General features: G+C 35.1%; 1 protein-coding gene across 1 annotated transcript in view; it reads left to right on the forward strand.

Annotated features, from left to right (window-relative positions):
• The window catches only part of pde8a (phosphodiesterase 8A), a 71770-nt gene that overhangs the window by 48932 nt on the left and 9109 nt on the right, over positions 1-13729 (forward strand). Inside the window, exons 9-17 of the mRNA XM_028436954.1 lie at positions 211-299; positions 1668-1719; positions 1801-1843; positions 3164-3241; positions 3473-3543; positions 6945-7109; positions 11643-11691; positions 13310-13445; positions 13521-13719. Coding sequence (XP_028292755.1) covers positions 211-299; positions 1668-1719; positions 1801-1843; positions 3164-3241; positions 3473-3543; positions 6945-7109; positions 11643-11691; positions 13310-13445; positions 13521-13719 — 882 coding nt within the window. The remainder of the gene's footprint in view (positions 1-210; positions 300-1667; positions 1720-1800; positions 1844-3163; positions 3242-3472; positions 3544-6944; positions 7110-11642; positions 11692-13309; positions 13446-13520; positions 13720-13729) is intronic.

Raw genomic sequence — 13729 nt, forward strand, 5'->3', positions numbered from 1 at the left:
ATTTTATCATTTTTCAAGGCAATTATAATTACAAAGTCCATTATCTGAACTGAATTACATGTTAATTACGATTACGACATCAACATTTTTTTATTGCAATTATAATTACACCATAATTATAATTATTATTAATTACAATTATAATTGACCATAACCCTGGCAGCGTCTATTGTTACTGTATTTTACATGTTCCTTTGTCCTTTGTTCTAGGAGTGGCAGGGGATTTATTACGCCAAAAAGAAGAATGGAGACAGCATTCAGCAAAATGTGAAGATCACACCTGTAATCGGACAGGGAGGGTGAGTCACAGTGAAATCAAGCAGCATTTTCAAAATGTTAATGACCTTTCCAGGAACCGAATAAATATTCTACTTCAGGGGTGTCGAACTCATTTTATAGTTCAGTGTTAAAATATTAATGGGCACTAGTTTGCACCGACTATATCCAAGCGTAATGTGACAGATTCTGCAGGATCTTCCCTTAAAGGGAACATGACACTGTTTTTCATGTTGATGCTAAATGTATTAACAAACCCTTAATAAACAAAGTATTTGATATTATTATGTCCGTCTTCAGGTAAAATGTTGCACTTTTTTGTTGCTTTTCACGCATTTCCAGTCTGCCTTTCAGAGAATGACTATATATTGGTGGTGACGCAACTTTTAAAAGAAATGTTTTACTCATGTCAACTTGTACATTCAGACGTAATAATAAAGTAATCTTGTAGGATCTTGCGAGAGCTCACACAGATGACACCGAGGTAGTTAGATAGCATCATCATCATCATCATCATCATCATACTCTCAAAGATGCCTCCATACTGTGTACCAGCTCATTGTAAGAAGACTTCTAAGAATGGAGTTTTCCTAATTTATGCTGAGTCGTAATGATGGCTCTGGCACAGAATTCGCCACAACACCTATCTATAATGGTAGTCACAGAAAGCTGTCGTGACAAATTCTGTGACCTCACCAACTGATGGTCATCAGAAAATGATAGCGTCAGACACTACCAGTGTCGGCTCCAGCAAAAGCCGCAGTCTTGAATATCTTTCAAGGATTCATTCAGTTTTATGGTTTATATCAAGCGTAATGTCTGTCTGCAACTCATGCTCAGGCTTACTCACATCTGGACATGAAGGGTAACCATCTTCAAAGCGTCCTCCAGAAATCAAGCTTTTCTCTTACAGACAAACCAGATATCAGCATGATTCTTTTCATAGAATGAGCTGGTGTTAAAAACAAGGTGTTAACTTAAAACTGGTGTCATGTGCCTTTTAAGTTTCCTTGATTTGGTGACCAAATATTATTTAATTTGTGGAAATGATGTGGTACAATTTAAGTAACATTTGCTTTATTTTAGAAAAAATGAGTTATTTCAACATTTTCAGATTAGAAAGGACTGCCATCATGCGATATAAGCAGGGAAATCTGTAATACCTCCAAATACTGTAAAGTATTTGGATAGGCTGAGATATTTACAACTGAATTATTTGGTCATTTACACAATGATTCTTGTTTTTTCTGTCATTTTCACTTTCTCTTGCGGGCCGATTTGGATGCTCTGAACGGCCCCCAGTCTTTGAGTTTGATGATATGGGAATGCATGAAGGATCTCATCCTCTTAGTTTTAAATTGTACTTACTGATGAGCTTTTGTATTTTACAGAAAAATCAGACACTATGTGTCTATCAACAGGCCTTTAAATGATAATAATAAGGTGAGTTGTGTATCTGATTGTTAACAATTAAAAAGGGGATTTCTTGCTTGCAGTCATTAATTTAGTTTTTTTTCTGTGTAGAGCGATAAATCCAGTGAACGAGTGCAGGCAGAGTCTCAGACAGGTGAGTCCATCTGTTTCTACAGGAGTTCAATGTTTTTAATGGAAGATTATTTTTCCTCCATATTTTTCAATTTAAGGCAGAGTGTTGCATACCATCATGAATAAACTCTCAGACCCCAGTGTGTTACTTTCCTCACTTTGATAAGATTTTCTGATTGTGTGCAGACAGTAAATATTGAGGTAGACTTATTGGGAAACCTGTGCAGTGTAAAATAGGAAACTTGGGACTTATTTCTACACAATGTACTGAGCCTTTTTATGTAATCTCCACATGTACACACACACGTGTTTATAGCACTTATTCCCTCATTGTATTGAAGTATTGGCTGGAAATGTAGTAGAATCCATAATGTCAAAGTTACAAAGCTCCCAGTTAGAGAATGGGGATTATCTCTCCTGTGCTGTGGAGGAAATGAAGTTTACTTTGTGATTTATTTATTTTTTGTTCTCAAACGATCATGACCAATGAATCTTACACTCTAACTTTCTAAACTTTTAGTAAGGCTTTTAGTATCAGGCCCTAAATGTGGAGGAAAAAAGCTGTTTGTACTTTCTTTTTCGTAATGTTGTCAGCATCACTTTGTGTTTTTTTTTGTTTTTTGAATATCTATTATTTGTTAATTTTAAGGATGTTCTGCTCAAATCTTTTAGGTCTGATTATGTGTTAATCAGGATATTTTCCTGATCTAAACTCGTACTTTCCTGGTTTTATAGATACATTTACAAACAAGAAGAAAATAAGTAAAGAAAAGCAACTTTAGATGTGTGCAGCTAGAATCTAAAATGTGGGTCATGTTTAGTATGTGGGAATTTTTTATAATTTTTCCCTAAAAAATCAAACACTTAATTGACTTGTATTAATTAATAATTATATTTCCCTGTCTGACTATCTCAATCAACAAATCTCAAAGTGTGGGCCCTGATGCTCATGGTATGCAGTTTATAATTAGCAAAACGTATTTAGAGAAAGAAATTTCTTTTTACCACTTTTTGAATCAAAAATTTAAACTTTGTAGGAAAATATGCCCAAAATATATGGAAATACACATTTCCGTCATTCCCAATATCCCATGCTTAAATTCTGCCATTCTTCCTTTCTCATATACTTTTGTTTCAGGTTTGTCACCCCAAAATAATTTGTGTCAAAAGTGTTAGTTAAAGCCTCACTGAAGTGTTCCGATTTATTCAGGCTTACAGCAAGTAAAACTCTCAGTTTGCCATTGTCAGAAAATATATCAACCATGTTATGAAACTGTTAATTAGACAAAAACCAGACCTGTTTATATTTGTGTGTGCGTGTTAATGGTGTTCTTGTCCCCAGACATGCAATCCAGTAAGCACAAAGATCGGAGGAAAGGCTCTCTGGACGTCAGATCCACAACATCTCGGGGGAGCGATGGTGAGAGTGAAGGGAGATAAATGATGGAAAATGTGGGCGTTTCATTTCCACTTCTGAGGCCTTCCCAGTTGTGCTTTTTACATCAAGTGTTGATTGGACGCACGCTTACACGCAATAGTTAGAGCGTGTTTGTAAGGAAAATATAATCAAACTGCAGATTACAACCTTATTTTCAGATTTAAATGTTCAACGTAAGAAACGTGTAATCATCATATCTTTACATGTTGATAGGGAGCTCCCAGCGAAGACACTCATCAATGGCCCGAATCCACTCCATGACGATAGAGGCTCCCATCACCAAGGTAGGTTACACTTCTTTTCTTTGACATAAATAAAGAAAATAAAGAAAGTAAATGATGTTTGTCTAATGTAAAGTAGCTTTCAGTCCTAAAAAAGCGCCATATACATTTGACTTATTATTATTATTATTAACATCCATAAATGAGTGTTCTGCGCTGTAGTTGGCACAAATGCATAATACGTATGCACATGTCAAGAGGAAGTCTGATAAACGACATGTGTGCATTAGGCAGAGGTGTAAAGAGTACTGATGTATCATACTCAAGTAGAAGTACTGTTCCGTGATTGAAATTGTACTCAAGTACAAGTAAGTCATACATAAAATACTCAGGAACAAGTCAAAAGTAGCTCAATTAAATAGAACCAAAGTAAAAGTTACTAGTTACTTTCACCCCCCACATTTATTTTTGGTAATAAATTTTGCCATGTTTTCCTTTAATACAGTATATACACAGTATTTATACATCTGATGTATAAAATTAAATGAGCACAATTTGAACTTCATTTATTTTCCACAAAGTCATCTGTATAAAATAAAAGGTTTGTCAAAATGTACCATTTTTTTTTTTTCAAAATAAAATAACACCAATAAATTCAAGTAAAAAAAAAAATTAAATAAAAATCTCAGGCACCAAGTATGGCTTAATTTATAAACTCTTAAACAGTGCCATGCCAAATGTGCCATGTGAGTAACAACATAATAGGTAGAAAACCCAACCTGAACCAAAGAACGTGGCTGGGCGATTTTATTTTTCTTTTTTTTTTTTTATTGTTTTTGTTTTTTAGTCCAACCTGACCTCGTGTTGTTTTGTTATACTTTATACTATTTACTTGATTACATGCTTTTATACATATCTATTTTATTTATTTTGCTAATGGTAAATGGTAAATGGACTAGATTTATATAGCGCCTTTTAACCACACTGAAGCAGTCCCAAAGCACTTTACATATCAGCTCATTCACCCAATCACTCTCACATTCACACACCAATGGGACAGGACTGCCATGCAAGGCGCTAGTCGACCACTGGGAGCAACTTAGGGTTCAGTGTCTTGCCCAAGGACACTTCGACACATAGTCAGGTACTGGGATCGAACCCCCAACCTCTCGATCAGAAGACGACCCTCTACTACTTTCTGACTATTGTCTGCGAGAAGCACTATACAAATAAATTTTACTTCCTACAGAAATGGCTTGACTAAGAACATATGGATTACGTTCAACGTGCCTTCACAAAACATTTATGAAAAAACCATGAAATGTAACATCACAAAAAACTCAGTCATGGTTGGATGTAGAAATTCAATGAATTACTTCTTTTAAATTGTACTTAAGAACAAGTACATTTACTGATTTAGAAATATACTCAAAAAAGTACAAGGTACAAGTACCCGTAAAAGCAACTCACTTACTGTAACATAAGTATTTGTAATCCAAACACATGTTGAACCAGAATAACATGTGTATCAGGGATTTACGTAGACTGCAGCCTGGGTAGTCGGATGCAGTGATTTTCCTCCAGGGAGGGCTTGTATGTCACACTGCAATTCCTCTGCTGTTTCATTTGACTGTTGTAGTCGGTCCCTGTAGGCGTCATCCTCCTCACAAGTGTTTGTGCGAGTGCGTCTGTGTGTGTGCAATTAGCTGCAGCTTATGTTCTTGCACGTTTGCTGGCCTCATCCCAGGTGCTCATTGTAAGTCTTCTGTCTGCTAAAATGAAACACTGCACTGGTACTGGTGCCATTAGCGCGTCATACTACACACGGCCTACCCTGTATACGTTCTGTTAGTACATCCTCTTACTTTACACCTGCCTTTGTCAAAGGATTCACTCCTTCATTTATGTTGTCGATGTTCATATACACAGTATGTCAGCAGGCTCCCATCCACCTACTCCTGTGTCTGCCACTAGATCCAGGCATTTGAGGAAAAAAATAAAAAAAAATACTTATGTTATTGTAGCTATATTTTGTAAAAGAAAGAAAAATTGTGAAATTAATACGATAATTCAGATTATAAATACTGATTGTGCTCAGCTCATTTTTTGTACATTTAAGTGCTGGGCGATATGGACCAAAATTCATATCGCAATATTTCTTCTCAAAATGGCAATACAAGATATAAAACTCGCTATTTTCAACTGAATACATTTTTAATTTGCTGACGAAAAATGCCAAGTCAATTGTCAATTATCTAAACTCAATTACAATTTCAACAGCAACAGATTGTATAAATTACAATTATAACTACACCATATTTGTAATTTATTATCAATTATGCAATTAAAAATATGATTGACCCTAACCTTGATATACAATATAAATCTTGCTAATGCAAAATGTCACACAGGCACATTTATTATGTGCCACTTTTAGCTTGTTCTCCTGTAATGGACAGCACGTGTGAGTGAGTTCTGTTGTGTGGCTTGTTTAGGGGAAGTTCTGGATTAGGATGCACTCAGCAATTCATGCTGTTCTGAGAAGTAGCAAAAACAGCGAATATTTTAAATACCAAATAAGCTATAAAATGAAATTATATTGATATATATGAAATACTTATATATCAATATAATTTGATAAATACGAAATACGTCTATATAAAAAATATGACACCATATTGTATTTGGAGAAGAAAAAAGACCGAAAAAGAATTGCAGTTGGAAAAATAACCATGCTTTTATTTGACTTTACAAACCCAAACAGTCTGGTGTGTAGTAGATGGTGTGGATTCTTTTTTTATACCTGACCCCAGCGATGCATCTTGTGACGTTTTAATATCGCAATATCTTGTCACACGTTACATCATCCCACCTTTACTTTCTAGCGACTCCTGTCGTACCATGAGGCTAAACTGACATAGAAGAAAGATGAGACGAGACTTTAGTACTTTTTCCACATTTCAGACATTAGAAATCCTATTATCCTTTTCAATTGGTTTTGTTCAATCTTTTATTTGTCAGTTACGTGTTGCACAGTAGTTTTCCATGAAAGCAGTGCGTTGTATTGTCCTGTTTTACTTGCTACTATAAAAGTCTGGCATGGCAAATATTGCTGCTTTTTTTTCTTCATTCCACCAAGTAACATCAGCATTAAAAAGGACAGCAATGACCTTCTCATCCATGGCACTAGATGGAGGTTAATTGCACAATAAGCTACAATGTGATGTAAATCGGTTAATGTTGTGACATTGATGTTTTCTAATGAAAGCTTTCTATTTCCTTGTGCCTATTTTTATGTTTCATTATGGCTGAGTTGTGAATTGTGTATTTATTAATTTTTCTAGTTTTTTTTTTTAGATTTAACAAATTATATTATGATCATTTGAGGTTTAATTGACATTCTATCCACTCTTACCATAACTATTATTAAAAAATGTGTTTTTTTTTCTTTAATCATCATTCAGGTTATTAACATCATCAATGCGGCGCAGGAAAGTAGCCCCATGCCTGTTGCAGAAGCCTTGGATCGTGTCCTGGAGATCCTGAGGACCACTGAGCTGTATTCTCCACAGCTGGGCACGAAGGATGAAGATCCCCATACCAATGACCTCGTGGGAGGGTTGATGACCGTAAGTCAGCAGTTGACTCTTCAGAACAAGAAGTATGGACTTCCTGTAGTGAAGCCGAAACACCCAAAAGTTTCCTTCCACTGTGCACAAATAGAATCCTATATGATAACTGTGATGCTGTGTGTGTGTGAAGACCTTTTTGTTGCGTATGAAAAAAAAAACCACTCTCATCTATAAATATTAAGTCAAGAAGGAAGATATAGACGGTGAGGGATTAATAGATAGACAGCCATCGGTGAAGATTAGATGTAGAAAGAGTGCCAAGTTGGCAGCCCTGGCAACAAACCCAAAGGAAGTGTTAGATTGTCCTTTGTGCTCCTGTTGGCTGGAAAGGAAAAAGCCCACCCCACCCCACACGTCTCTTCTCCCACTCCCTTCAACTCCCACCTCAGTCAGTCACACTCACATGAACTTTTTTTCCTCCCAACTCAATGGGCCTGGAAACATCCTGTTCTTTAGATGGGATGAATAAGCATGGTTTTACTTTTAGCTTCTACTCATAGGAGACACTGTGGCTAAAGAGGTATTGGTCCTTTAGAGCAGTGTTCCTCAAATGGGGGTACTACGTGATGGCACTACAAGGGGTACTTGAGAGAGAGAGGGAAATTAACAAATGAAAGCATTAGAAATAAGGGGTTTTATAATGTTTATTTTCAGTTAAAATGATATTACTAAATATTAACAGCAACTCAAAAAACAACAACAAAACACACAAAATAAGAGAAAAATATACTGAAATAATAAAAAGAACAGACAAACAACAACAAAATACACAAAATTACACCAAAAACACACACACACTGAGAGAAAAATACTTACTATTACCAGCAACACACAAAACGACAACAAAGTGGGAGAATAACACACAAGAGCACTACGAAATACACACACACATACTAAACAACATAACAAAACAAAAAAAGGACATCAAAAACACACACACTGAGAGAGAATAATTTAACTAATACCAACAACACACAGAAATGACAACAAAAACATGCAAAATAAGAGAAAAATATGCTGAATGATAAAAAGAACAAACAACTACAAAATATACATAATGACACCAAAAACACACACACTAAGACAAAAATACTTACTATAACCAGCAACACACAAAAGACAACAAAGACACACTAAGTGACAGAAAAACACACCAGATCACTACGAAATACACAGTAATAACAGAGAAATATACAAAACGACACTCAAAAATACACCAAAAACACAAAAAATGACACAAAAAACATGAAATAATGATATAATTTTTTTTATTATTACAACATAAACTAAAATTACAAGGGTCAGTCTTGGTCCCACATCAGGCGGGAGATGACTGGAAATGATAAACACTATTGAAATAATTCTATTCAGGAGGCCAAAATACTGTTTTATTCCACTTATTTACAAAATGAGATTATTTCAAATATGTGTTCCCACTCATTCATTCCATAGTTATGCTCTATAGTTGCTTTTTCACAGAATTCTGAGCAGAATGTTGTAGTCAGACAAAGGGGTACTTTAGCCAAAAACATTTGAACACCACTGCTTTAGAGAAGATGTGATAAGCACTGATGGAACCAGAAAGCTTTGAAATAAAGCTGAAGGATCTTCCTATTTTAATCCATCCTGATTCCCGACCTCTATGCTTTAGGCTTCCAAGTTTAAACTCAGACGACTAAATAGAGGAGCTGCCATCTTTCTGGTGAATCTATAAATAGCAGCAGTGTGGAGAGGCAGCACCACCCTGAGACAATGCTGGGGTCAAAGATGAACCTGTCTCCTTTTCCTTTTTCACTCGTGAAGTAAACATTTTACTATGTGACTCACACCCACAAACTAACCGTCACACACACACACACACACACACACACACACATACTCACGCATCCGTAAAACGAGGACTGTGCGATTAAATAAAAGTGACTAAGATCCTGCCAAGAACAGATGATTAACTTTCAATGCAATAGTTCATTATTCTATTTATATTTCTTATAAATATTTATCTTCTAAACCCACTTTTCAACCCACTCAGAGTTGCTGGTCCCTGCTAGAATAAAGTGTAAAAATGGGGCACAAGTGACACACAGACACAGACGTTTGGGTCACAATTTAGTTTTAAACATAAGGCTGACATTACACTGTCATTATTATTATCCCCCGCCACAAAGTGTGGAAGGGGGATATAGGTTTGAGCTCCGTCCGTTAGTTCGGTTGAGTTGAAGGGGCCAGCTTTACTCGGAAACTGTTTAAGATAGAACAACCAAATTTGGTGTGTGGCTTCAGGTAATCAATACCTTGATGGAGTTCGAAATGAGAAGCGTGCAATAATTTTTCCTGAAGTTATTGCCCTTTTTTTGTTTTTAACTTTGTTCAAGGTGTCTTCAAAGGGGACAGCTTTTCTCAGAAACCGTTTAAGTCAGAACAACCACATTTGGTGTGTGGCTTCAGGGTATCAATACCTTGATGGAGTTCGAAAATGAGAAGTGCTCGAATATTTTCATTACCCTAACCCTAAACCCACTAGATCCCTCCACCTAACCCAAAAATGCCAACATAGCTCCAAATGTGCTAATGACAGATAATAATGGCTTAATGTCAACCTTAAGTTTACCAATGATGTTTTTTTGTACTTTAGTATTTTGTTGAGATACCAGAAGGCAAATTAATCACATTCCTCTCTTACCAGAGTTTTTACCTACTGCAACTACTTAAACACTTTTCATTGAGAACATGTTTTTAGGCCCTGCAGGAAGGCCTGTTGAAGGCTGTGTTGAATTCCTCCACTGAGGGAGCAGAAATCCGTGCGTGATCTCATTGATCTATTAGCTGTTAGAATCGTCCCAACACACAGTCTGTTGAAGCCAGCTGGTATGAATTACAGGACTGGAGGAGCTGAAGCGTTGTTCATCTTCCCACAGTGTTTCCATTGTTTTGGTGATAGTCTCACAGTGTACAGTACTGGCCAAAGAGAGACAAGATGTAATATTAAATTCATTAATTGAAGATTGTTTGACACATGCAGGTGAGTTATTAGGGTGACCTTTATGACGCACAACAACTTGTGTGAAAGGAATCCCTACTGGCTCCTTTTTTTTCAGTGGTGGGAAAATGAGATGTTCTTGGTAACGCTCTGTATATATGGGAAGTCTGATCTAAGCGCCACATGATCAAAATTAATGTTGGTATTTAGAATAATGAGAAAACTGAACATTAATGCAGGAAAGAACAAAGAGTTTGTGTTTTTTTTTTGTTTTTGTGTTTTTGATATTGTTTTGTGTTTTTGAAATCTTTTTGTCTTTTTTTTCTGTGTGTTTGGAGTCATTTTGTGTATTTTACTCTTATTCTGTGATATATTGTGATATTTCACCACGCGATTATTGTATCGATCCAAAAACGTGTCCAAATCCTTTTTTTCAATCATGTTTTTAAAAAAATAAATAAATAATTTAATTGTGCTATTTGTGTTTATGAAGTCCTTTTGTGTATTTTTGTTTTCCTTTATTACATTTTTCTTTTCTTTTTGTCTAAAGTTGTAGTGGTATTGTGTTTTTTAAATAAGCTTGCGTATTTTTGTTATTTTGTGTATTTTACTCTTATTTTGTTTTGTATGTTTTTGTTATTGTTTTGCGTCTTTTTGAAATTGATTGTATTTTTGTTGTCTTTTATTCTGTGTGTTATTAATTTTGTGTATTTTGCTCTTTTTTGTGTGTTTTTGTTTTACTTTTTTTGTGATATATTGCAATATTTTAATGTGCGATATCATATCAATTCCAAAAAATGTCTCAATCGATTTTTTAACAACAACATTTTTTTCTATTTTGCTAACGTATGCATAGCATGTAAACGCTCAGTCACATCAGACCTTGTTAAACTACCTCACTCCTCTATGCATTTTAGCTTGCAAGTTGATTGCACGTTATTTTCATAAAACATACTGGGCACTTTTATAGATGTATGTGGTTAACTTTTTTTAAAAAAAAAAATTAAGAACTTCTCAAAATTTGTTGTAGAAGCAAAAGTTTTTTTAAAAAATGTAATTTGACAGTTTGATAAATGTACCACTTGTTTTTAATATTTCTACTTGAGTTACACTTAGTTACTTTTTACTTGTTTTTGCAAGTTTAATATTTTTTTAATTGTATTTCATAGCATTTTGTATTAGAACAGCACAGTATTAATTTTCCTACTCTAAGGTTTAGTCGATCGGGCATCAACTGTTTTAATGTCTTTGTTTTGTGTCAGTGTGGTCTCGTATTAATGTTATGTCTGGAAAGAGTTGATGTTTCACCTGGCATCCAACAAGTTCATACTTTTATTCATATTGTTTAATAGCTGTTGGTCTTTGTGCCTTTTCTATGAAACCATATGTAAGTAATTCACTCCGCCTTTGTTTGTTATTGTGCAGCTGAAGGCGTATTGTTGCCACGGAGCTGAACTCTCATCGAGAATGACTGATAGATTTATTTATGGCGTGCATGCAGTCAAGTGTTTGTACATCCTGAATACTGACTCCTTCCCTCTTATTCACAGGATGGTTTACGCAGATTATCAGGAAATGAGTACATCTTTTCCACCAAACGTGAGTTTATGGAGAACTCTTTTTATGTTTGATATTAACTGTAATGTTAGTTAATGTTGATGGACTTTTAAAACCTTTGTCTGATAAGCATTTTTTGTGTATAATTGTAATCGCATAATTGAAAATGAACTGACATAATAATAATTGTAATAGTAATTGAAATGTTGCAGTTGTAATCATAATTGGTTTGTAACTGGGTTCAGATTATTGACTTTGTAATTGTAATTGGCATGAAAATTCTATAAATAACTGTCAATTACAATTTAATTAAACACAAAACTGGAGAACCATGTCACAGTTCTATGGCTTATACAGTATATATACGTAGTTAACAGTTATTGAAATATCTTTAATATCGATAGGGGTGGGAACACCCTCACGATACTGGGATTATTGATATATTGGTCAGAAATCAATCTATGATAATCTATGACATAACAAGGAAAAAAAAAGATTAAGTGAAAAAATACAGTTTTTATTTTATATCTCTGAGAGACAATAAATTTAAAAAGTGTCCTATGAACAGTGACACTATTTTACTGCAACATTTCTGTAAATAAGTGTCAATATACCAATGTAAATGAATAAGTATTTCCAATAGTGCTTTCTGTAAACAAAAAATAGTGTCTTTCTTACCAGTGACAACATTATAGTGCAATATTCCAGTAAACAATATATTGGTTCCTTCAACAAACAGTGACAAAATGTATGTGAAGACCTACCTGCACATTTTAGTGAAAAAGCAGAAAAGGTCTTAAAAAAAAATTGATACTTAGCGTGAGCATATCGATAATCGATCGTGCGAAAAAATATTGCCGTATCGAGATATCGTCACACCCCTAAAATCAAGTTTTCCCACTACCTGCCAGATTTTTTTTTTTTACCATTTACTTATTTTTTTTTTTTTTTTTAAATCTAGGAGTACACTGACAGAAAAATATTAATACCAATATTTTCATTGATTAGGAAGCCTAGTAACAAGGTAACCAAGAGATGAAAAGCAAATTATATTATAGATAATTTTTTGTGTGTATTTTACAGCTGATTTAAAACATCGGTCCAAACTGACTCGTTATCATAAGAGATGCTAACAGAAAGCTAACACACGAGGAAGGTCACATTTTGTGGCGTTAATTATTAAAGGCTCAGTAATTGTGAGCAATTTAATCAGTTTTTTTTCTTTTTTTTACTTGTCTGCACATGCTGTCAAAGGTCAACACTACAAGAAGTGCAATCATTATGAGACAGCAATGCATGTTTTGTTATTGCAATAAATAAATTTATTTTATTGCTTAATTGTGACCATCAGCAGCCCTCCCTAAGGAAGGGTAAGAAACATTTTATTATAGGGAAGATATAAAAAGGGAGAGCAGTGTTACACCTAGGTGAGAAATTGAATTTGAACTTTAGTAATTGAGAATGTAATTGACGTTCAGGTGGAAAATCATAATTTTAGTTTTAATTGTAATTCACTGTCACTGTAATCATAATTGAGTTGTAATTAAACATGGATAATTGAAGACATAATTGTAATAAAAAAACCCGTAATTGACCCTCAAACCTGGTGGAAACATACAATAATTCCAAGTTCTCCTTTTGGTTCCACGTGTTCCCTCAGAGCCCCACCATCTACCCAGTCACCTGATCACCCCGCTGTCTTTGAACGACATCCCCCCTCGTATAGCGCTGACCATGGAGAATGAAGACTCGTGGGACTTTGACGTCTTTAATTTAGAGACCGCAACCATGAAACGGTAAGGCAGATGTTATATATAACCCAATGTATGTTTTATAATGAATGAATAACACGCGTTTGAATCCCTTTGCAGCCCATTGACCTACTTGGGGCTGAAGATCTTCTCCCGCTTCGGGGTCTGTGAGTTTCTAAACTGTCCTGAAGCTACTCTCCGCTCCTGGCTGCAAGTAATTGAGGCCAACTACCACTCCAGTAACTCCTACCACAACTCCTCACATGCAGCAGATGTCTTGCATGCAACAGCCTATTTTCTCTGTAAAGAGAGGGTCAAGGTAAAAATAT

This window comes from Gouania willdenowi, chromosome 3 (genome assembly GCF_900634775.1).
Source record: "Gouania willdenowi chromosome 3, fGouWil2.1, whole genome shotgun sequence".
Classification (NCBI taxonomy): Eukaryota; Metazoa; Chordata; class Actinopteri; order Blenniiformes; family Gobiesocidae; genus Gouania; species Gouania willdenowi.